Source organism: Phytophthora sojae, assembly GCF_000149755.1.
Source record: "Phytophthora sojae unplaced genomic scaffold PHYSOscaffold_2, whole genome shotgun sequence".
NCBI classification, from domain to species: domain Eukaryota; phylum Oomycota; class Peronosporomycetes; order Peronosporales; family Peronosporaceae; genus Phytophthora; species Phytophthora sojae.
The window spans coordinates 8,295,192-8,319,614 of record NW_009258116.1 but is presented as its reverse complement, the minus strand read 5'-3'; the positions used below and the strand labels follow the sequence as shown (position 1 = coordinate 8,319,614).

At 59.0% G+C, this 24,423-nt stretch overlaps 3 protein-coding genes across 3 annotated transcripts; 2 read left to right on the top strand and 1 right to left on the bottom strand.

Moving 5' to 3' along the window:
- Positions 1-943: 943 nt before the first annotated feature.
- Positions 944-7,561, top strand: PHYSODRAFT_423139 (hypothetical protein; the record flags this gene model as incomplete). The annotated part of the gene is made up of 3 exons (XM_009522380.1): positions 944-1,554; positions 5,689-6,063; positions 6,694-7,561. Coding segments are annotated over 3 exons (1,854 nt in total), but the record flags the coding sequence as incomplete, so codon positions are not given.
- Positions 7,562-16,386: 8,825 nt separating this feature from the next.
- PHYSODRAFT_354067 (hypothetical protein) lies at positions 16,387-16,959 on the top strand. Its single transcript, XM_009522379.1, has one exon. It carries the CDS (start codon positions 16,418-16,420, stop codon positions 16,769-16,771), a length of 354 nt encoding a protein of 117 aa, XP_009520674.1. The 5' UTR covers positions 16,387-16,417; the 3' UTR covers positions 16,772-16,959.
- Positions 16,960-17,839: 880 nt separating this feature from the next.
- Positions 17,840-18,874, bottom strand: PHYSODRAFT_441522 (hypothetical protein; the record flags this gene model as incomplete). The annotated part of the gene is made up of 2 exons (XM_009522378.1): positions 17,840-18,034; positions 18,116-18,874. Coding segments are annotated over 2 exons (954 nt in total), but the record flags the coding sequence as incomplete, so codon positions are not given.
- Positions 18,875-24,423: the final 5,549 nt, after the last annotated feature.

The window sequence follows — 24,423 nt, the reverse complement described above, 5'->3', positions numbered from 1 at the left end:
AAATTTTCTCCATACCGGGTGCTTTTAAGCTTAAAAAGCAATCCGAAATTTTAAGGTTGCTATTATTAATAACCGGTGTAGCGTACTCGCCCGAATAAAGCCCCCTCCCGAATAGAAGCCTGTCGTCAGAAATACCGGTACATATCGCCTATCCTTTACAAACGCCAAGATTAAAGTTTTGGAGCTGATTCTGGGCCTGCACTATAAAATTAAGCCCGGACTAATAGGACGAGTACGTTAGTTTTGTGCAGAAGCAATCTTACTACCGGTCTCACTATCGGTAAACCATGATTTCAAATAGTCCGGACCAAAATCCTTTTTTAGGGAAAAGAGGAGTGGTGATGGGAAACAACCTGTAAATCTAGAAGTTAGAATTCATCTGGATACGGTACTACATTATGTAACGTTAACAGCTACATGTAGTGTGAAAGTGATAGTACAGCGACTGCGCCCACCGTAAGACCTCGCAGTTCAAGGATATATTTCCAAAGGGCCAACATGTATTTGTGCTGGTTCTAAAAACAGCTCTTGGTGGACATGCAACCGCCGCCGCATCGGAAGGATGCGGCGGTTGCATGTTCACGAAGGGTCTGACCCCAAATCAGCAACCAGGTTTCCCATTGGATCGTTTCGTGGAAACCTACTGGATCCAGCAAAAGGCCTAACGTAAAAAAGGGCTTTTTTGGTCGTTGCCGGTTGAGGGGGGGGTTCTTCTGTCGAAAAGCAGTCGTTAGGTTGACTGGGCCCCAGTATTGCGATCTGCAGCCGAAAGCTGTCAACCCTTGAGCCCGCGGCGCTTCGCCGGCATGAGATCTTGTCGGCAGGGCGCCGCCGCTGCCCGATCGCTTCATTCTCGAACTTGCCGAGTCCTGACAGCCCCCGAGCAAGCCTTCGAGTGAACCAAGTTAATCGTTTCCCCTCCCTCCAGCGAGCCACGACCGCCATGAAGCCCTTCAGGCTTCGTAGCCTCAGCGTGGCCGCCTTCTTCCTGGCAGCTGCGAACATTGTTCATGGTTCTGTCAACCTGCAAGCGACCGTGTTGTACACTGCATCAAACGACTGCACGGCCTCGACAGGGACTCCGGTGCTGGTGACGGCGACTCCCGATTCAGGCGGGGCGTGCGCACAAAGCACTACGTGTACCGAAACACCCGCCAGTTCTTCGCTGTACCCAGCCACCACGTGCCCCACCACGGATGGCACCGCTACCGGCGGCTTCATTGGAACTGATGTGCGAGCGTTGTTTGGCTCTAGCCCCTACGTGGTTGTGGAAGAATTCACAACGGGGAAAAATTGCGCAACCGATGGCGATATCACTAAAATTACAGTGTACCTGGCGGACGGCAAGTGCCACAAGACGGGTGCATCGAGTAGCTACCGCGCCACGCGTAAGGCTGACGGCTCGGCGACGGTCACGCCGTACACGGATGCGACGTGCACGGCTGCCGGGACGGTATTGACAGTGACGGCAGCGCAGGCGACGAACAACGCGTGCGACACAAGTGTGAATGGCATTGCAGATACGAAGGTGTATGGTGCGGGAGCGACTCCGCTGTACTTGACGTCAACGGTGAACTACGACTCGGATGCGAACTCTTGCTCATCTGGAGTCCCGTCGCTGGTTTCGACCACAGTGGGCAATGTTGATGTTTGCACGGCCTCAAGTGGATGCACTGGCCAATCTTCGCCATTTAAAGGGACGTCGTGCAGCTCGGTGTCTTCGTATCAAACCGATATGGCTACTGCGTTCGGCTCGAACCCGTACGTGATCGTGGAGAAGTACAACATCGGGGAGTCTTGCGCTGCGGCCGAGCTATCCGGGATCACGACATACCTGGCGGACGGCAAGTGCCACAAGACGGGTGCATCGAGTAGCTACCGCGCTACGCGTAAGGCTGACGGCTCGGCGACGGTCACGCCGTACACGGATGCGACGTGCACGGCTGCCGGGACGGTATTGACAGTGACGGCAGCGCAGGCGACGAACAACGCGTGCGACACAAGTGTGAATGGCATTGCAGATACGAAGGTGTATGGTGCGGGAACGACTCCGCTGTACTTGACGTCAACGGTGAACTACGACTCGGATGCGAACTCTTGCTCATCTGGAGTCCCGTCGCTGGTTTCGACCACAGTGGGCAATGTTGATGTTTGCACTACCTCAAGTGGATGCACTGGCCAATCTTCGCCATTTAAAGGGACGTCGTGCAGCTCGGTGTCTTCGTATCAAACCGATATGGCTACTGCGTTCGGCTCGAACCCGTACGTGATCGTGGAGAAGTACAACATCGGGAAGTCTTGCGCTGCGGCCGAGCTATCCGGGATCACGACATACCTGGCGGACGGCAAGTGCCACAAGACGGGTGCATCGAGTAGCTACCGCGCCACGCGTAAGGCTGACGGCTCGGCGACGGTCACGCCGTACACGGATGCGACGTGCACGGCTGCCGGGACGGTATTGACAGTGACGGCAGCGCAGGCGACGAACAACGCGTGCGACACAAGTGTGAATGGCATTGCAGATACGAAGGTGTATGGTGCGGGAGCGACTCCGCTGTACTTGACGTCAACGGTGAACTACGACTCGGATGCGAACTCTTGCTCATCTGGAGTCCCGTCGCTGGTTTCGACCACAGTGGGCAATGTTGATGTTTGCACGGCCTCAAGTGGATGCACTGGCCAATCTTCGCCATTTAAAGGGACGTCGTGCAGCTCGGTGTCTTCGTATCAAACCGATATGGCTACTGCGTTCGGCTCGAACCCGTACGTGATCGTGGAGAAGTACAACATCGGGAAGTCTTGCGCTGCGGCCGAGCTATCCGGGATCACGACATACCTGGCGGACGGCAAGTGCCACAAGACGGGTGCATCGAGTAGCTACCGCGCCACGCGTAAGGCTGACGGCTCGGCGACGGTCACGCCGTACACGGATGCGACGTGCACGGCTGCCGGGACGGTATTGACAGTGACGGCAGCGCAGGCGACGAACAACGCGTGCGACACAAGTGTGAATGGCATTGCAGATACGAAGGTGTATGGTGCGGGAGCGACTCCGCTGTACTTGACGTCAACGGTGAACTACGACTCGGATGCGAACTCTTGCTCATCTGGAGTCCCGTCGCTGGTTTCGACCACAGTGGGCAATGTTGATGTTTGCACGGCCTCAAGTGGATGCACTGGCCAATCTTCGCCATTTAAAGGGACGTCGTGCAGCTCGGTGTCTTCGTATCAAACCGATATGGCTACTGCGTTCGGCTCGAACCCGTACGTGATCGTGGAGAAGTACAACATCGGGAAGTCTTGCGCTGCGGCCGAGCTATCCGGGATCACGACATACCTGGCGGACGGCAAGTGCCACAAGACGGGTGCATCGAGTAGCTACCGCGCCACGCGTAAGGCTGACGGCTCGGCGACGGTCACGCCGTACACGGATGCGACGTGCACGGCTGCCGGGACGGTATTGACAGTGACGGCAGCGCAGGCGACGAACAACGCGTGCGACACAAGTGTGAATGGCATTGCAGATACGAAGGTGTATGGTGCGAGATCGACTCCGCTGTACTTGACGTCAACGGTGAACTACGACTCGGATGCGAACTCTTGCTCATCTGGAGTCCCGTCGCTGGTTTCGACCACAGTGGGCAATGTTGATGTTTGCACGGCCTCAAGTGGATGCACTGGCCAATCTTCGCCATTTAAAGGGACGTCGTGCAGCTCGGTGTCTTCGTATCAAACCGATATGGCTACTGCGTTCGGCTCGAACCCGTACGTGATCGTGGAGAAGTACAACATCGGGAAGTCTTGCGCTGCGGCCGAGCTATCCGGGATCACGACATACCTGGCGGACGGCAAGTGCCACAAGACGGGTGCATCGAGTAGCTACCGCGCCACGCGTAAGGCTGACGGCTCGGCGACGGTCACGCCGTACACGGATGCGACGTGCACGGCTGCCGGGACGGTATTGACAGTGACGGCAGCGCAGGCGACGAACAACGCGTGCGACACAAGTGCGAATGGCATTGCAGATACGAAGGTGTATGGTGCGGGATCGACTCCGCTGTACTTGACATCAACGGTGAACTACGACTCGGATGCGAACTCGTGCAAGTCGGGTCTGCCGTCATACGTGACGATGGCGGTTGTCGATGTTGATGCGTGTGCGGCTACGGCTGTATGCACTGGCAGTTCAGCTCCGTACACGGGTACGTCGTGCAGTTCAACGCACAGATACAGAGATGATATGACTGCTGCGTTCGGCTCGAACCCGTACGTGATCGTGGAGAAGTACAACGTCGGGAAGTCTTGTGCTGCGGCCGAGCTATCCGGGATCACGACATACCTGGCGGACGGCAAGTGTCACAAGACGGGTGCGTCGAGTAGCTACCGCGCCACGCGTAAGGCTGACGGCTCGGCGACGGTCACGCCGTACACGGATGCGACGTGCACGGCTGCCGGGACGGTGTTGACAGTGACGGCAGCGCAGGCGACGAACAACGCGTGCGACACAAGTGTGAATGGCATTGCAGATACGAAGGTGTATGGTGCGGGAGCGACTCCGCTGTACTTGACGTCAACGGTGAACTACGACTCGGATGCGAACTCTTGCTCATCTGGAGTACCATCGCTGGTATCGACTACAGTGGGCAATGTTGATGTTTGCAAGACCTCAAGTGGATGCACTGGCCAATCTTCGCCATTTAAAGGGACGTTGTGCAGCTTAGTGCCTTCGTATCAAACCGATATGGCTACTGCATTCGGCTCGAACCCGTACGTGATCGTGGAGAAGTACAACATCGGGAAGTCTTGCGCTGCGGCCGAGCTATCCGGGATCACGACATACCTGGCGGACGGCAAGTGCCACAAGACGGGTGCATCGAGTAGCTACCGCGCCACGCGTAAGGCTGACGGCTCGGCGACGGTCACGCCGTACACGGATGCGACGTGCACGGCTGCCGGGACGGTATTGACAGTGACGGCAGCGCAGGCGACGAACAACGCGTGCGACACAAGTGTGAATGGCATTGCAGATACGAAGGTGTATGGTGCGAGATCGACTCCGCTGTACTTGACGTCAACGGTGAACTACGACTCGGATGCGAACTCGTGCAAGTCGGGTCTGCCGTCATACGTGACGATGGCGGTTGTCAATGTTGATGCGTGTGCGGCTACGGCTGTTTGCACTGGAAGCTCAGCTCCGTACACGGGTACGTCGTGCAGTTCAACGCTTGCGTACAAAGCTGATATGGCTGCTGCGTTCGGCTCGAGCCCGTATGTGATCGTGGAGAAGTACAACATCGGGAAGTCTTGCGCTGCGGCCGAGCTATCCGGGATCACGACATACCTGGCGGACGGCAAGTGCCACAAGACGGGTGCGTCGAGTAGCTACCGCGCCACGCGTAAGGCTGACGGCTCCGCGACGGTCACGCCGTACACGGATGCGTCGTGCACGGCTGCCGGGATGGTGTTGACAGTGACGGCAGCGCAGGCGACGAACAATGCGTGCGATATGACGGCGAATGGCATTGCAGATACGAAGGTGTATGGTGCGGGATCGACTCCGCTGTACTTGACATCAACGGTGAACTACGACTCGGATGCGAACTCGTGCAAGTCGGGTCTGCCGTCATACGTGACGATGGCGGTTGTCAATGTTGATGCGTGTGCGGCTACGGCTGTTTGCACTGGAAGCTCTGCTCCGTACACGGGTACGTTGTGCAGTTCAACGCTCGCGTACAAAACTGACATGGCTGCTGCGTTCGGCTCGAACCCGTACGTGATCGTGGAGAAGTACAACATCGGGAAGTCTTGTGCCGCGGCCGAGCTATCCGGGATCACGACATACCTGGCGGACGGCAAGTGCCACAAGACGGGTGCGTCGAGTAGCTACCGCGCCACGCGTAAGGCTGACGGCTCGGCGACGGTCACGCCGTACACGGATGCGACGTGCACGGCTGCCGGGACGGTGTTGACAGTGACGGCAGCGCAGGCGACGAACAACGCGTGTGATGGGACGGCGAATGGCATTGTAGATACGAAGGTGTATGGTGCGGGATCGACTCCGCTGTACTTGACGTCTACGGTGAACTACGACTCGGATGCGAACTCGTGCAAGTCGGGTCTGCCGTCATACGTGACGATGGCGGTTGTCAATGTTGATGCGTGTGCGGCTACGGGTGTTTGCACTGGAAGCTCTGCTCCGTACACGGGTACGTCGTGCAGTTCAACGCTCGCGTACAAAGCTGATATGGCTGCTGCGTTCGGCTCGAGCCCGTATGTGATCGTGGAGAAGTACAACATCGGGAAGTCTTGCGCTGCGGCCGAGCTATCCGGGATCACGACATACCTGGCGGACGGCAAGTGCCACAAGACGGGTGCGTCGAGTAGCTATCGAGTAAGCTATAGGGCTGACGGCTCGGCGACGGTCACGCCGTACACGGATGCGACGTGCACGACTGCCGGGACGGTGTTGACAGTGACGGCAGCGCAGGCGACGAACAATGCGTGCGATGGGACGGCGAATGGCATTGCAGATACTAAGATTTATTATGGAGGTTCTGCTACTCCGCTGTATTTGGAATCAAGGGTGAACTACGACTCGGATGCGAACTCGTGCAAGTCGGGTCTGCCGTCATACGTGACGATGGCGGTTGTCGATGTGGATGCGTGTGCGGCTACGGCTGTTTGCACTGGAAGCTCTGCTCCGTACGCGGGTACGTCGTGCAGTTCAACGCTTGCGTACAAAACTGACATGGCTGCTGCGTTCGGCTCGAACCCGTTCGTGATCGTGGAGAAGTACAACGTGGGGAAGTCTTGCGCTGCGGCCGAGCTATCCGGGATCACGACATACCTGGCGGACGGCAAGTGCCACAAGACGGGTGCGTCGAGTAGCTACCGCGCCACGCGTAAGGCTGACGGCTCGGCGACGGTCACGCCGTACACGGATGCGACGTGCACGGCTGCCGGGACGGTATTGACAGTGACGGCAGCGCAGGCGACGAACAACGCGTGTGATGGGACGGCGAATGGCATTGCAGATAGGAAGGTGTATGGTGCGGGAGCGACTCCGCTGTACTTGACATCAACGGTGAACTACGACTCGGATGCGAACTCGTGCAAGTCGGGTCTGCCGTCATACGTGACGATGGCGGTTGTCAATGTTGATGCGTGTGCGGCTACGGCTGTTTGCACTGGAAGCTCAGCTCCGTACGCGGGTACGTCGTGCAGTTCAACGCTCGCGTACAAAACTGACATGGCTGCTGCGTTCGGCTCGAACCCGTACGTGATCGTGGAGAAGTACAACGTGGGGAAGTCTTGTGCTGCGTCCGAGCTATCCGGGATCACGACATACCTGGCGGACGGCAAGTGCCACAAGACGGGTGCGTCGAGTAGCTACCGTGCCACGCGTAAGGCTGACGGCTCGGCGACGGTCACGCCGTACACGGACGCGACGTGCACGACTGCCGGGACGGTATTGACAGTGACGGCAGCGCAGGCGACGAACAATGCGTGTGATGGGACGGCGAATGGCATTGCAGATACGAAGGTGTATGGTGCGGGATCGACTCCGCTGTACTTGACATCAACGGTGAACTACGACTCGGATGCGATCTCGTGCAAGTCGGGTCTGCCGTCATACGTGACGATGGCGGTTGTCAATGTTGATGCGTGTGCGGCTACGGCTGTTTGCACTGGAAGCTCAGCTCCGTACACGGGTACGTCGTGCAGTTCAACGCTTGCGTACAAAACTGACATGGCTGCTGCGTTCGGCTCGAACCCGTACGTGATCGTGGAGAAGTACAACGTCGGGAAGTCTTGCGCTGCGGCCGAGCTATCCGGGATCACGACATACCTGGCGGACGGCAAGTGCCACAAGACGGGTGCGTCGAGTAGCTACCGTGCCACGCGTAAGGCTGACGGCTCGGCGACGGTCACGCCGTACACGGATGCGACGTGCACGACTGCCGGGACGGTATTGACAGTGACGGCAGCGCAGGCGACGAACAATGCGTGTGATGGGACGGCGAATGGCATTGCAGATACGAAGGTGTATGGTGCGGGAGCGACTCCGCTGTACTTGACATCAACGGTGAACTACGACTCGGATGCGAACTCGTGCAAGTCGGGTCTGCCGTCATACGTGACGATGGCGGTTGTCAATGTTGATGCGTGTGCGGCTACGGCTGTTTGCACTGGAAGCTCTGCTCCGTACACGGGTACGTCGTGCAGTTCAACGCTCGCGTACAAAGCTGATATGGCTGCTGGGTTCGGCTCGAGCCCGTATGTGATCGTGGAGAAGTACAACGTCGGGAAGTCTTGCGCTGCGGCCGAGCTATCCGGGATCACGACATACCTGGCGGACGGCAAGTGCCACAAGACGGGTGCGTCGAGTAGCTACCGCGCCACGCGTAAGGCTGACGGCTCGGCGACGGTCACGCCGTACACGGATGCGACGTGCACGGCTGCCGGGACGGTGTTGACAGTGACGGCCGCGCAGGCGACGAACAACGCGTGTGATGGGACGGCGAATGGCATTGCAGATACGAAGGTGTATGGTGCGGGATCGACTCCGCTGTACTTGACATCAACGGTGAACTACGACTCGGATGCGAACTCGTGCAAGTCGGGTCTGCCGTCATACGTGACGATGGCGGTTGTCAATGTGGATGCGTGTGCGGCTACGGCTGTTTGCACTGGAAGCTCTGCTCCGTACGCGGGTACGTCGTGCAGTTCAACGCTTGCGTACAAAACTGACATGGCTGCTGCGTTCGGCTCGAACCCGTACGTGATCGTGGAGAAGTACAACGTCGGGAAGTCTTGCGCTGCGGCCGAGCTATCCGGGATCACGACATACCTGGCGGACGGCAAGTGCCACAAGACGGGTGCGTCGAGTAGCTACCGCGCCACGCGTAAGGCTGACGGCTCGGCGACGGTCACGCCATACACGGATGCGACGTGCACGACTGCCGGGACGGTGTTGACAGTGACGGCAGCGCAGGCAACGAACAACGCGTGTGATGGGACGGCGAATGGCATTGCAGATACGAAGGTGTATGGTGCGGGAGCGACTCCGCTGTACTTGACATCAACGGTGAACTACGACTCTGATGCGAACTCTTGCTCATCTGGAGTACCATCGCTGGTATCGACCACAGTGGGCAATGTTGATGTTTGCACTACCTCAAGTGGATGCACTGGCCAATCTTCGCCATTTAAAGGGACGTCGTGCAGCTCGGCGTCTACGTACAAATCCGATATGGCTACTGCGTTCGGCTCGAACCCGTACGTGATCGTGGAGAAGTACAACGTCGGGAAGTCTTGCGCTGCGACCGAGCTATCCGGGGTCACGACATACCTGGCGGACGGCAAGTGCCACAAGACGGGTGCGTCGAGTAGCTACCGCGCCACGCGTAAGGCTGACGGCTCGGCGACGGTCACGCCATACACGGATGCGACGTGCACGGCTGCCGGGACGGTGTTGACAGTGACGGCAGCGCAGGCGACGAACAACGCGTGTGATGGGACGGCGAATGGCATTGTAGATACGAAGGTGTATGGTGCGGGATCGACTCCGCTGTACTTGACGTCAACGGTGAACTACGACTCGGATGCGAACTCGTGCAAGTCGGGTCTGCCGTCATACGTGACGATGGCGGTTGTCAATGTGGATGCGTGTGCGGCTACGGCTGTTTGCACTGGAAGCTCTGCTCCGTACGCGGGTACGTCGTGCAGTTCAACGCTTGCGTACAAAGCTGACATGGCTGCTGCGTTCGGCTCGAACCCGTACGTGATCGTGGAGAAGTACAACATCGGGAAGTCTTGCGCTGCGGCCGAGCTATCCGGGATCACGACATACCTGGCGGACGGCAAGTGCCACAAGACGGGTGCGTCGAGTAGCTACCGCGCCACGCGTAAGGCTGACGGCTCGGCGACGGTCACGCCATACACGGATGCGACGTGCACGACTGCCGGGACGGTGTTGACAGTGACGGCAGCGCAGGCAACGAACAACGCGTGCGATGGGACGGCGAATGGCATTGCAGATACGAAGGTGTATGGTGCGGGAGCGACTCCGCTGTACTTGACGTCAACGGTGAACTACGACTCGGATGCGAACTCTTGCTCATCTGGAGTACCATCGCTGGTATCGACCACAGTGGGCAATGTTGATGTTTGCACTACCTCAAGTGGATGCACTGCCCAATCTTCGCCATTTAAAGGGACGTCGTGCAGCTCGGTGTCTACGTACAAATCCGATATGGCTACTGCGTTCGGCTCGAACCCGTATGTGATCGTGGAGAAGTACAACGTCGGGAAGTCTTGTGCTGCGGCCGAGCTATCCGGGATCACGACATACCTGGCGGACGGCAAGTGCCACAAGACGGGTGCGTCGAGTAGCTACCGCGCCACGCGTAAGGCTGACGGCTCGGCGACGGTCACGCCATACACGGATGCGACGTGCACGACTGCCGGGACGGTGTTGACAGTGACGGCAGCGCAGGCAACGAACAACGCGTGCGATGGGACGGCGAATGGCATTGCAGATACGAAGGTGTATGGTGCGGGAGCGACTCCGCTGTACTTGACCTCAACGGTGAACTACGACTCGGATGCGAACTCTTGCTCATCTGGAGTACCATCGCTGGTATCGACCACGGTGGGCAATGTTGATGTTTGCACTACCTCAAGTGGATGCACTGGCCAATCTTCGCCATTTAAAGGGACGTCGTGCAGCTCGGCGTCTACGTACAAATCCGATATGGCTACTGCGTTCGGCTCGAACCCGTACGTGATCGTGGAGAAGTACAACGTCGGGAAGTCTTGCGCTGCGACCGAGCTATCCGGGGTCACGACATACCTGGCGGACGGCAAGTGCCACAAGACGGGTGCGTCGAGTAGCTACCGCGCCACGCGTAAGGCTGACGGCTCGGCGACGGTCACGCCGTACACGGATGCGACGTGCACGGCTGCCGGGACGGTGTTGACAGTGACGGCAGCGCAGGCAACGAACAACGCGTGCGATGGGACGGCGAATGGCATTGCAGATACGAAGGTGTATGGTGCGGGATCGACTCCGCTGTACTTGACGTCAACGGTGAACTACGACTCGAGCGCGAACTCGTGCAAGTCGGGTCTGCCGTCATACGTGACGATGGCGGTTGTCAATGTGGATGCGTGTGCGGCTACGGCTGTTTGCACTGGAAGCTCTGCTCCGTACACGGGTACGTTGTGCAGTTCAACGCTCGCGTACAAAGCTGATATGGCTGCTGCGTTCGGCTCGAACCCGTACGTGATCGTGGAGAAGTACAACGTGGGGAAGTCTTGTGCTGCGGCCGAGCTATCCGGGATCACGACATACCTGGCGGACGGCAAGTGCCACAAGACGGGTGCGTCGAGTAGCTACCGCGCCACGCGTAAGGCTGACGGCTCGGCGACGGTCACGCCGTACACGGATGCGACGTGCACGACTGCCGGGACGGTGTTGACAGTGACGGCAGCGCAGGCGACGAACAACGCGTGTGATGGGACGGCGAATGGCATTGCAGATACGAAGGTGTATGGTGCGGGATCGACTCCGCTGTACTTGACATCAACGGTGAACTACGACTCGAGCGCGAACTCGTGCAAGTCGGGTCTGCCGTCATACGTGACGATGGCGGTTGTCAATGTGGATGCGTGTGCGGCTACGGCTGTTTGCACTGGAAGCTCTGCTCCGTACGCGGGTACGTCGTGCAGTTCAACGCTTGCGTACAAAACTGACATGGCTGCTGCGTTCGGCTCGAACCCGTACGTGATCGTGGAGAAGTACAACGTCGGGAAGTCTTGTGCTGCGGCCGAGCTATCCGGGATCACGACATACCTGGCGGACGGCAAGTGCCACAAGACGGGTGCGTCGAGTAGCTACCGCGCCACGCGTAAGGCTGACGGCTCGGCGACGGTCACGCCGTACACGGATGCGACGTGCACGGCTGCCGGGACGGTGTTGACAGTGACGGCAGCGCAGGCGACGAACAATGCGTGCGATGGGACGGCGAATGGCATTGCAGATAGGAAGGTGTATGGTGCGGGATCGACGCCGCTGTACTTGACGTCAACGGTGAACTACGACTCGAGTGCGAACTTTTGCTCATCTGGAGTACCATCGCTGGTATCGACCACAGTGGGCAATGTTGATATTTGCACTGCATCAAATGGATGCACTGGCAGTTCAGCTCCGTACACGGGTACGTCGTGCAGTTCAACGCCCGCGTACAAAGATGATATGGTTGCTGCGTTCGGCTCGAACCCGTACGTGATCGTGGAGAAGTACAACGTCGGGAAGTCTTGCGCTGCGGCCGAGCTATCCGGGATCACGACATACCTGGCGGACGGCAAGTGCCACAAGACGGGTGCGTCGAGTAGCTACCGCGCCACGCGTAAGGCTGACGGCTCGGCGACGGTCACGCCATACACGGATGCGACGTGCACGGCTGCCGGGACGGTGTTGACAGTGACGGCAGCGCAGGCGACGAACAACGCGTGTGATGGGACGGCGAATGGCATTGCAGATACGAAGGTGTATGGTGCGGGATCGACTCCGCTGTACTTGACGTCAACGGTGAACTACGACTCGGATGCGAACTCTTGCTCATCTGGAGTACCATCGCTGGTGTCGACCACAGTGGGCAATGTTGATGTTTGCACTACCTCAAGTGGATGCACTGGCCAATCTTCGCCATTTAAAGGGACGTCGTGCAGCTCGGTCTCGTCATTTAAAGACGATATTACCGCTTTGTTTGGATCGACGCCGTTCGTTTTCGTTAAAAAGTATAGCAGTGGCAACGGTTGCGCAGCTGCAGCGTTGTCTAGCATCACGACGTACTTGGCGGACGGCAAGTGCCACAAGACGGGTGGGGCTAGCAGCTATGCGGCAACTCGATCTGCTGATGGATCGGCAGTCGTCCAACAGTACACAGACGCTACGTGTGTGACGGCGGGTACTCTGTTGACAGTGACGGTAGCACAGGCGACGAACAACGCGTGTGACGGAACGGTGAATGGCATTGCAGATACGAAGGTGTATGGGAGCGGGGTGACGGCGTCAGTATTTTCATCCGTGTTGACGTTCGACAGTGCTGCCGATAAATGTCTCTCGGGGCTACCCATCCAAGTTGTCACCACTGTTGCGGATGCGAACTCTTGCACAGCGTCGTCAACTTGTAGCGGCCAAGCTGCACCCTACACCGGTACAACGTGTCGTTCAATACTCACGTACCGAAATGACTTGGCTGCTGCGTTCGGCTCGAACCCGTACGTGATCGTGGAGAAGTACAACGTCGGGAAGTCTTGTGCTGCGGCCGAGCTATCCGGGATCACGACATACCTGGCGGACGGCAAGTGCCACAAGACGGGTGCGTCGAGTAGCTACCGCGCCACGCGTAAGGCTGACGGCTCGGCGACGGTCACGCCATACACGGATGCGACGTGCACGACTGCCGGGACGGTGTTGACAGTGACGGCAGCGCAGGCAACGAACAACGCGTGCGATGGGACGGCGAATGGCATTGCAGATACGAAGGTGTATGGTGCGGGAGCGACTCCGCTGTACTTGACGTCAACGGTGAACTACGACTCGAGCGCGAACTCGTGCAAGTCGGGTCTGCCGTCATACGTGACGATGGCGGTTGTCAATGTGGATGCGTGTGCGGCTACGGCTGTTTGCACTGGAAGCTCTGCTCCGTACACGGGTACGTTGTGCAGTTCAACGCTCGCGTACAAAGCTGATATGGCTGCTGCGTTCGGCTCGAACCCGTACGTGATCGTGGTGAAGTACAACGTCGGGAAGTCTTGTGCTGCGGCCGAGCTATCCGGGATCACGACATACCTGGCGGACGGCAAGTGCCACAAGACGGGTGCGTCGAGTAGCTACCGCGCCACGCGTAAGGCTGACGGCTCGGCGACGGTCACGCCGTACACGGATGCGACGTGCACGACTGCCGGGACGGTATTGACAGTGACGGCAGCGCAGGCGACGAACAACGCGTGTGATGGGACGGCGAATGGCATTGCAGATACGAAGGTGTATGGTGCGGGAGCGACTCCGCTGTACTTGACGTCAACGGTGAACTACGACTCGGATGCGAACTCTTGCTCATCTGGAGTACCATCGCTGGTTTCGACCACAGTGGGCAATGTTGATGTTTGCACTACCTCAAGTGGATGCACTGGCCAATCTTCGCCATTTAAAGGGACGTCGTGCAGCTCGGTGTCTACGTATCAAACCGATATGGCTACTGCATTCGGCTCGAGCCCGTATATGATCGTGGAGACCTACAACATCGGGAAGTCTTGCGCTGCGACCGAGCTATCCGGGATCACGTCATACCTGGCGGACGGCAAGTGCCACAAGACGGGTGGGGCTAGCAGCTATGCGGCAACTCGATCTGCTGATGGATCGGCAGTCGTCCAACAGTACACAGACGCTACGTGTGTGACGGCGGGTACTCTGTTGACAGTGACGGTAGCACAGGCGACGAACAACGCGTGTGACGGAACGGTGAATGGCATTGCAGATACGAAGGTGTATGGGAGCGGGGTGACGGCGTCAGTATTTTCATCCGTGTTGACGTTCGACAGTGCTGCCGATAAATGTCTCTCGGGGCTACCCATCCAAGTTGTCACCACTGTTGCGGATGCGAACTCTTGCACAGCGTCGTCAACTTGTAGCGGCCAAGCTGCACCCTACACCGGTACAACGTGTCATTCAATACTCACGTACCGAAATGACTTGGCTGCTGCGTTCGGCTCGAACCCGTACGTGATCGTGGAGAAGTACAACATCGGGAAGTCTTGTGCTGCGGCCGAGCTATCCGGGATCACGACATACCTGGCGGACGGCAAGTGCCACAAGACGGGTGCGTCGAGTAGCTACCGCGCCACGCGTAAGGCTGACGGCTCGGCGACGGTCACGCCGTACACGGATGCGACGTGCACGGCTGCCGGGACGGTGTTGACAGTGACGGCCGCGCAGGCGACGAACAACGCGTGTGATGGGACGGCGAATGGCATTGCAGATACGAAGGTGTATGGTGCGGGATCGACTCCGCTGTACTTGACATCAACGGTGAACTACGACTCGGATGCGAACTCGTGCAAGTCGGGTCTGCCGTCATACGTGACGATGGCGGTTGTCAATGTGGATGCGTGTGCGGCTACGGCTGTTTGCACTGGAAGCTCTGCTCCGTACGCGGGTACGTCGTGCAGTTCAACGCTTGCGTACAAAACTGACATGGCTGCTGCGTTCGGCTCGAACCCGTACGTGATCGTGGAGAAGTACAACGTCGGGAAGTCTTGTGCTGCGGCCGAGCTATCCGGGATCACGACATACCTGGCGGACGGCAAGTGCCACAAGACGGGTGCGTCGAGTAGCTACCGCGCCACGCGTAAGGCTGACGGCTCGGCGACGGTCACGCCGTACACGGATGCGACGTGCACGGCTGCCGGGACGGTGTTGACAGTGACGGCAGCGCAGGCGACGAACAATGCGTGCGATGGGACGGCGAATGGCATTGCAGATAGGAAGGTGTATGGTGCGGGATCGACTCCGCTGTACTTGACGTCAACGGTGAACTACGACTCGGATGCGAACTCGTGCAAGTCGGGTCTGCCGTCATACGTGACGATGGCGGTTGTCAATGTGGATGCGTGTGCGGCTACGGCTGTTTGCACTGGAAGCTCTGCTCCGTACACGGGTACGTCGTGCAGTTCAACGCTTGCGTACAAAACTGACATGGCTGCTGCGTTCGGCTCGAACCCGTACGTGATCGTCGAGAAGTACAACGTCGGGAAGTCTTGTGCCGCGGCCGAGCTATCCGGGATCACGACATACCTGGCGGACGGCAAGTGCCACAAGACGGGTGCGTCGAGTAGCTACCGCGCCACGCGTAAGGCTGACGGCTCGGCGACGGTCACGCCATACACGGATGCGACGTGCACGACTGCCGGGACGGTGTTGACAGTGACGGCAGCGCAGGCAACGAACAACGCGTGCGATGGGACGGCGAATGGCATTGCAGATACGAAGGTGTATGGTGCTGGTGCTAATGTTTTGACATGGGTCTCGGTCGGTGTTTTTGGAAGTAAGTCGTGCAATGCGACTCCAACTCAGATCACGCTGTCAAGTCAGCTGTCGTGCGTGGACGCTGGGTGCTTCGGCTATGGAAGTGGATCACTGTTGTATTCGTGTTCTAATGACTACCTCAAGGCCGCGAAGGACGCGTTTGGCACTACACCATTCATCCTTGTCGAAGTCTTCAAGGATGGAACATCCTGCGGAGTAATGGATGGTGTCATAGCGTACGTTGCGGATACAAAATGCCACCAAACCATCGACAGCGCGTCAAGCTTTACGGTCACCTTGGGCACTGACGGATCAGGGACGATGGTAATGTACGAAGACAAGGAGTGCAAGGATGCTACCCCCTTCACAACCCCATTAACCAAGGAACAGCTCTTGTCGCACCAGTGCCTCGGAAGTAGCAAGTATTATGCTGTCAATACCCCCACCCCACCGACGGTCGCTCCAGTGACTGATCCCCCCACGAAGGCCCCCACCGCAGCCCCGACGGCAGCCCCGACGACGGCGCCAACGACAGCTCCGACGACTGCCCCAACCGGCAGCGGCTCGACGAACACTGGCAACTCAGATTCAGGAGCGGCATCACTGCCTACGGCGTCTACGCTCCTTTCCATCAGCTTGTGGCTGGTCGGATGGATGGCAGCGCTTCTGCTGTGAAAGTGACGCTTCGTCCCCCGCGATGACACCGCGTGCTCGGATGGAGAGCACATCGTTCATGGTGCAGACGCTTTTTTATTTTCATTTTTCATTCTAGCGGATTTCTGTTGGTCGCGACTACTACGGAGCAGGCAGATAGGAAGGTCGACCAGCATGCATAACAACAACACGATTATCATTTGACCAGCAACCATTTAAGTCCTGGCGGGTGCTTCGTTGTTCGTCTGGCAATAGTACTTCGAAGTACTGTACTACACGGGCCGGACGAACTACGAGATGTCGAAGCACCAGCACCAGCTCCAGTTGAACTGTCACGTGGCACGAACGTGTGTGACGAATCGACTCTACGTACGAGTATGCAGCTCATGATGTTGGAGTGCCAACTGCATGGCCCGGCAGTCCGTCGTGTACGGGATCGAGTAGTCCACGAACGAGCCTGCAAGCACCGAGTGGCGTCAATTACCCAGACACGCAAAGCACCCTACATCGCCACGAACCTAGGACGCCCAAGATGGCGAATGGTTTGTAGGATTTCCGCTGGGTGCTGATCATCAGCACCCAGCGCCTGATGGGGATGCCGCAGCAATGCAGCGCATGGCTACATGACTTGGGAGATCTTCCAGCAACAGCAACGAAAAGGACCATTTGCCTTAACAGTGCAAAAGCTATTACTAATATCTATACTTCACATTGAACCATTATTTTTTGTCCTTCAAGACTACATGTACCGCTCACTCAGAACTCGACTTCCCTTGGTTTCGTCATCACCAGCTCGCTCATAGAAAGCAAAGGGGACGCACCCATTCCCATCTCGGTCTCTCGCGCGACCCGGTCCACTTCATGCTTCGCCGATGCAACTGCGAGCACACAGAACATCACCAGGTGTCGAAGGCACCAACCGAGAATCACCAGCGAGTTAAGGGCAATGAAGGTATTCGCCGCGCGAGACAGACCAGCGACTGACAACGTCGACGAAGGGAGGAACGCGAACGCTATCGCCAAGTTTACTATCTTGAGCACCGTCACACCGTACATGACGCACTTGGCACGTGAAGAGTTACTGGAGAATGGTTTCACGATGAACAGCGCCACCAAGAACAGCACATAAAGCCCGATGAGCACGATAAGTATCATCTCACTGTCATCCGCAGCGCCAAGGCAAAGCCCCGTGCATATTTGTAGAGCGACCATCAGCAGAAAGAAGAGTCGGCCTCTGTAGGTGAATTCCGAGTAGAACGCCCCCCAGACTGCGCGTGGACGGAGCTTGCTTAAGCGTCTTTGGTCACGGTGCAGAATTGCCCGGGATACCACAAGAATGCCTCCAAAAATCACGACGACGACGACACCGAATGAGATCAGCAATGGCCAGAGCTCCAGGCTATGTGCCTTGAATTCCATGGACACCTCAAATGACACGACCATACTCAGAGGGAGAAGGGAGAAGAACCAAACGAGAAGGACCAACCCCAAGCAGCGCCACACTACGCCCCTTCTTCCGTTCTGGTTGTGACGCTCACGCCACTTGCTCCATATGCTCGACCCCAAGACAACTCCAAGGAAGAAGCCAATGACAATTGCGAAACCCGCGCACGTGCTAGTTAGCAGATTCATCTCGTCTGTCCCGATCCGATCACCATAACCCACAAGGCCCCCGAGGATAACAGTCATCAAACGCCGTCCAGCCGTAGAATACTCGTCCGTAGCGCGATAAACGAGAAAATTCGCCCACGCAAAAAGGTCTGTGAAGTTCCAGAGGAAATACGGCGTCTTCAGGAGCGTCAACGCCGAAATGGCCGCTATTTGTTGGACGTACTGCGTGTACACGATGAATTCCCAAGAATTAGGAGCCCACAGAGACCCGGGAGGTACATACCGAGCGAAGCCTTCATTGAGCACTTCAAAGTGGAAGACCAGGAGCAAGAGCACTGAGATTACCGCCGCTGAACACACGGAAAAGCGCACTCCGTCTTGAAAGTTTGAGCTATCCGCATATAACTCAGACTGGGCCTCAGCCTGCCACCCACGCTTGCGCCCTCCGATCACAAATGGAGAATTTCCATCACCTCCCTCATTAAATATGTTGCTTCCGTCTTGGTAATCAATTCTACCCGTTGTTGGGTCACCCCGGACGTATTGCTTGGCGTCCTGTGTTACTGCATCCATCGTATCAATGGACATCGTCTCCAGCTTTGTCGAGGACGAGAGTGGGTTCATTTTGGAGGTCCGCTGTTTAGATGCATGATTTCCATCCCCAGAAGCAGTACTTGATCCCTTCTCGGTATACTCTGACATTGCGTTGATCTTTCCGCCGTCACCACCACGAGAGCGCTCATTACCGCCACGAAGGGTCCCAAATAAAGAAACACCCTCTTTTCCCTTATCCGATTCCCTCGGAGTCTGAGGACCCACAGATCGACCATCGATTCCTGCCAAATCAGTCTTACCTGCCATCGATCCCAACAAGATGCCCTTGCCGTTCGACTTGTCCGCATTGCCGGCGGACTCCGACTTGCCGTGACTCGTTGGCTTCGCCTCGTCGGTCGTCGAGCCCGTAGATGACGTCGCGGCCCCGGCCGAGTTGCCCTTGCCGTTCGACTTGTCCGCATTGCCGGCGGACTCCGACTTGCCGCGACTCGTTGGCTTCGCCTCGTCGGTCGTCGAACCCGTAGATGACGTCGCGGCCCCGGCCAAGTTGCCCTTGCCGTTCGACTTGTCCGCATTGCCGGCGGACTCCGACTTGCCACGACTCGTTGGCTTCGCCTCGTCGGTCGTCGAGCCCGTAGATGACGTCGCGGCCCCGGCCGAGTTGCCCTTGCCGTTCGACTTGTCCGCATTGCCGGCGGACTCCGACTTGCCGCGACTCGTTGGCTTCGCCTCGTCGGTCGTCGAACCCGTAGATGACGTCGCGGCCCCGGCCGAGTTGCCCTTGCCGTTCGACTTGTCCGCATTGCCGGCGGACTCCGACTTGCCGCGACTCGTTGGCTTCGCCTCGTCGGTCGTCGAACCCGTAGATGACGTCGCGGCCCCGGCCGAGTTGCCCTTGCCGTTCGACTTGTCCGCATTGCCGGCGGACTCCGACTTGCCACGACTCGTTGGCTTCGCCTCGTCGGTCGTCGAGCCCGTAGATGACGTCGCGGCCCCGGCCGAGTTGCCCTTGCCGTTCGACTTGTCCGCATTGCCGGCGGACTCCGACTTGCCGCGACTCGTTGGCTTCGCCTCGTCGGTCGTCGAACCCGTAGATGACGTCGCGGCCCCGGCCGAGTTGCCCTTGCCGTTCGACTTGTCCGCATTGCCGGCGGACTCCGACTTGCCGCGACTCGTTGGCTTCGCCTCGTCGGTCGTCGAGCCCGTAGATGACGTCGCGGCCCCGGCCGAGTTGCCCTTGCCGTTCGACTTGTCCGCATTGCCGGCGGACTCCGACTTGCCACGACTCGTTGGCTTCGCCTCGTCGGTCGTCGAGCCCGTAGATGACGTCGCGGCCCCGGCCGAGTTGCCCTTGCCGTTCGACTTGTCCGCATTGCCGGCGGACTCCGACTTGCCGCGACTCGTTGGCTTCGCCTCGTCGGTCGTCGAACCCGTAGATGACGTCGCGGCCCCGGCCGAGTTGCCCTTGCCGTTCGACTTGTCCGCATTGCCGGCGGACTCCGACTTGCCGCGACTCGTTGGCTTCGCCTCGTCGGTCGTCGAACCCGTAGATGACGTCGCGGCCCCGGCCGAGTTGCCCTTGCCGTTCGACTTGTCCGCATTGCCGGCGGACTCCGACTTGCCGCGACTCGTTGGCTTCGCCTCGTCGGTCGTCGAACCCGTAGATGACGTCGCGGCCCCGGCCGAGTTGCCCTTGCCGTTCGACTTGTCCGCATTGCCGGCGGACTCCGACTTGCCGCGACTCGTTGGCTTCGCCTCGTCGGTCGTCGAACCCGTAGATGACGTCGCGGCCCCGGCCGAGTTGCCCTTGCCGTTCGACTTGTCCGCATTGCCGGCGGACTCCGACTTGCCGCGACTCGTTGGCTTCGCCTCGTCGGTCGTCGAGCCCGTAGATGACGTCGCGGCCCCGGCCGAGTTGCCCTTGCCGTTCGACTTGTCCGCATTGCCGGCGGACTCCGACTTGCCGCGACTCGTTGGCTTCGCCTCGTCGGTCGTCGAACCCGTAGATGACGTCGCGGCCCCGGCCGAGTTGCCCTTGCCGTTCGACTTGTCCGCATTGCCGGCGGACTCCGACTTGCCGCGACTCGTTGGCTTCGCCTCGTCGGTCGTCGAGCCCGTAGATGACGTCGCGGCCCCGGCCGAGTTGCCCTTGCCGTTCGACTTGTCCGCATTGCCGGCGGACTCCGACTTGCCACGACTCGTTGGCTTCGCCTCGTCGGTCGTCGAGCCCGTAGATGACGTCGCGGCCCCGGCCGAGTTGCCCTTGCCGTTCGACTTGTCCGCATTGCCGGCGGACTCCGACTTGCCGCGACTCGTTGGCTTCGCCTCGTCGGTCGTCGAGCCCGTAGATGACGTCGCGGCCCCGGCCGAGTTGCCCTTGCCGTTCGACTTGTCCGCATTGCCGGCGGACTCCGACTTGCCGCGACTCGTTGGCTTCGCCTCGTCGGTCGTCGAGCCCGTAGATGACGTCGCGGCCCCGGCCGAGTTGCCCTTGCCGTTCGACTTGTCCGCATTGCCGGCGGACTCCGACTTGCCACGACTCGTTGGCTTCGCCTCGTCGGTCGTCGAGCCCGTAGATGACGTCGCGGCCCCGGCCGAGTTGCCCTTGCCGTTCGACTTGTCCGCATTGCCGGCGGACTCCGACTTGCCGCGACTCGTTGGCTTCGCCTCGTCGGTCGTCGAGCCCGTAGATGACGTCGCGGCCCCGGCCGAGTTGCCCTTGCCGTTCGACTTGTCCGCATTGCCGGCGGACTCCGACTTGCCGCGACTCGTTGGCTTCGCCTCGTCGGTCGTCGAGCCCGTAGATGACGTCGCGGCCCCGGCCGAGTTGCCCTTGCCGTTCGACTTGTCCGCATTGCCGGCGGACTCCGACTTGCCGCGACTCGTTGGCTTCGCCTCGTCGGTCGTCGAACCCGTAGATGACGTCGCGGCCCCGGCCGAGTTGCCCTTGCCGTTCGACTTGTCCGCATTGCCGGCGGACTCCGACTTGCCGCGACTCGTTGGCTTCGCCTCGTCGGTCGTCGAGCCCGTAGATGACGTCGCGGCCCCGGCCGAGTTGCCCTTGCCGTTCGACTTGTCCGCATTGCCGGCGGACTCCGACTTGCCACGACTCGTTGGCTTCGCCTCGTCGGTCGTCGAGCCCGTAGATGACGTCGCGGCCCCGGCCGAGTTGCCCTTGCCGTTCGACTTGTCCGCATTGCCGGCGGACTCCGACTTGCCGCGACTCGTTGGCTTCGCCTCGTCGGTCGTCGAGCCCGTAGATGACGTCGCGGCCCCGGCCGAGTTGCCCTTGCCGTTCGACTTGTCCGCATTGCCGGCGGACTCCGACTTGCCACGACTCGTTGGCTTCGCCTCGTCGGTCGTCGAGCCCGTAGATGACGTCGCGGCCCCGGCCGAGTTGCCCTTGCCGTTCGACTTGTCCGCATTGCCGGCGGACTCCGACTTGCCGCGACTCGTTGGCTTCGCCTCGTCGGTCGTCGAGCCCGTAGATGACGTCGCGGCCCCGGCCGAGTTGCCCTTGCCGTTCGACTTGTCCGCATTGCCGGCGGACTCCGACTTGCCGCGACTCGTTGGCTTCGCCTCGTCGGTCGTCGAGCCCGTAGATGACGTCGCGGCCCCGGCCGAGTTGCCCTTGCCGTTCGACTTGTCCGCATTGCCGGCGGACTCCGACTTGCCGCGACTCGTTGGCTTCGCCTCGTCGGTCGTCGAGCCCGTAGATGACGTCGCGGCCCCGGCCGAGTTGCCCTTGCCGTTCGACTTGTCCGCATTGCCGGCGGACTCCGACTTGCCGCGACTCGTTGGCTTCGCCTCGTCGGTCGTCGAGCCCGTAGATGACGTCGCGGCCCCGGCCGAGTTGCCCTTGCCGTTCGACTTGTCCGCATTGCCGGCGGACTCCGACTTGCCGCGACTCGTTGGCTTCGCCTCGTCGGTCGTCGAGCCCGTAGATGACGTCGCGGCCCCGGCCGAGTTGCCCTTGCCGTTCGACTTGTCCGCATTGCCGGCGGACTCCGACTTGCCGCGACTCGTTGGCTTCGCCTCGTCGGTCGTCGAGCCCGTAGATGACGTCGCGGCCCCGGCCGAGTTGCCCTTGCCGTTCGACTTGTCCGCATTGCCGGCGGACTCCGACTTGCCGCGACTCGTTGGCTTCGCCTCGTCGGTCGTCGAACCCGTAGATGACGTCGCGGCCCCGGCCGAGTTGCCCTTGCCGTTCGACTTGTCCGCATTGCCGGCGGACTCCGACTTGCCGTGACTCGTTGGCTTCGCCTCGTCGGTCGTTGAGCCCGTAGATGACGTCGCGGCCCCGGCCGAGTTGCCCTTGCCGTTCGACTTGTCCGCATTGGCTGCGGCTTGTGGGTTGGTTTTGATTTCTTGGTCGTTCGTTGTTGAGTTTCGCTTTTTACTGAGTTGGGTAGATACTACTCCAGCGATTGAGGCTTGGGCGCCACCCCCAATTGCGTTCAATCCAGCGGGACGCAAAATGAATTCACTTCCTTCACTTGAAGGCATCTCCTTGTTTGGCTGTTCGGGTTGAGACGTAGTTTTCGTTACGGTTGAGTCGCCAAGCTTCTCCTTCCTCTCCTTTGAGAAAGTGAGTAACTCGTCGTTCCCGACGTCAGCGATCAATCCTTTATCCGAGGTGGAATCAGCGCTTTCCGCTACAACAGATTCAGTAGTCGATGATGAAGATGCTTCCGGTGCTGCTGACTTTCCTCCACTTGACGGTGGTGTACTTGTAGCTAAAGGCGATTGCGAAGAAATAGGTTCGTTCTCCATCTCTGGAGTATTTTTTTTCCTGTTTTGCGGGGCTTTGGTCAAGTCACTTGCAGGTGCAGCAGTCTCAGTAGTGGTCGTTTGCTCTCCAGAGCTTCTCACTGGGTCTGCAATCGAAGTCGTGATCGGCTGTTGGTGCTTGGTGTCAGCTGCTTCAGGGCTTGAAGTCGCAGCACTTGGGCTTTTCCCATTAGAATTCGCTAGTACGCGTGAGTGCAACCCGATCGGCCTGTCGAATCCATCGCGATAGAAAAACGCGTCGGGATCCTGGTCAAAACTGGCAGCTTGTAGACGCCGATCAAAACTACTCGAGTGGTCACGCGTCTCGTGCAAGAACGCCGCCTCCACGATAACACAACTCAAGGCAGTGATCAAAATCCACCACTGCCAGACGCGGTTCCTTCCTGCCAGTGGCACCGCCATCGCTAGGTGTTTCACTGTTCGCGACGCCGGTGAAAGCGAAAGTGGGCAGCATATTGCTAGTTCGTCAGGCAGCGCGAACGGGTATAGTCGGAGTCAGGAAAGTGGAGCGAACCAAGTCTTTCTACCGATTCTTCCGTTTGCCCCATGGCAATCTGCAGTAACGCTGACTTGATGTTTTTATGAGCATGGGGCCAGTTTGCAGGCAACTTGGTACAAAACTCACAGGAGTCGTTTGCTCGAATAGTCAAACATTCTCCATGATGCTACGCCATGGAAGAGTGTATCCATTGGTAATCCCCATCGGGCCCCCTTGC

Coding starts and splice junctions, on each gene's coding strand:
- PHYSODRAFT_354067 (XM_009522379.1), top strand. CDS start 16,418: ATGGTAATGTACGAAGACAAGGAGTGCAAGGATGCTACCCCCTTCACA.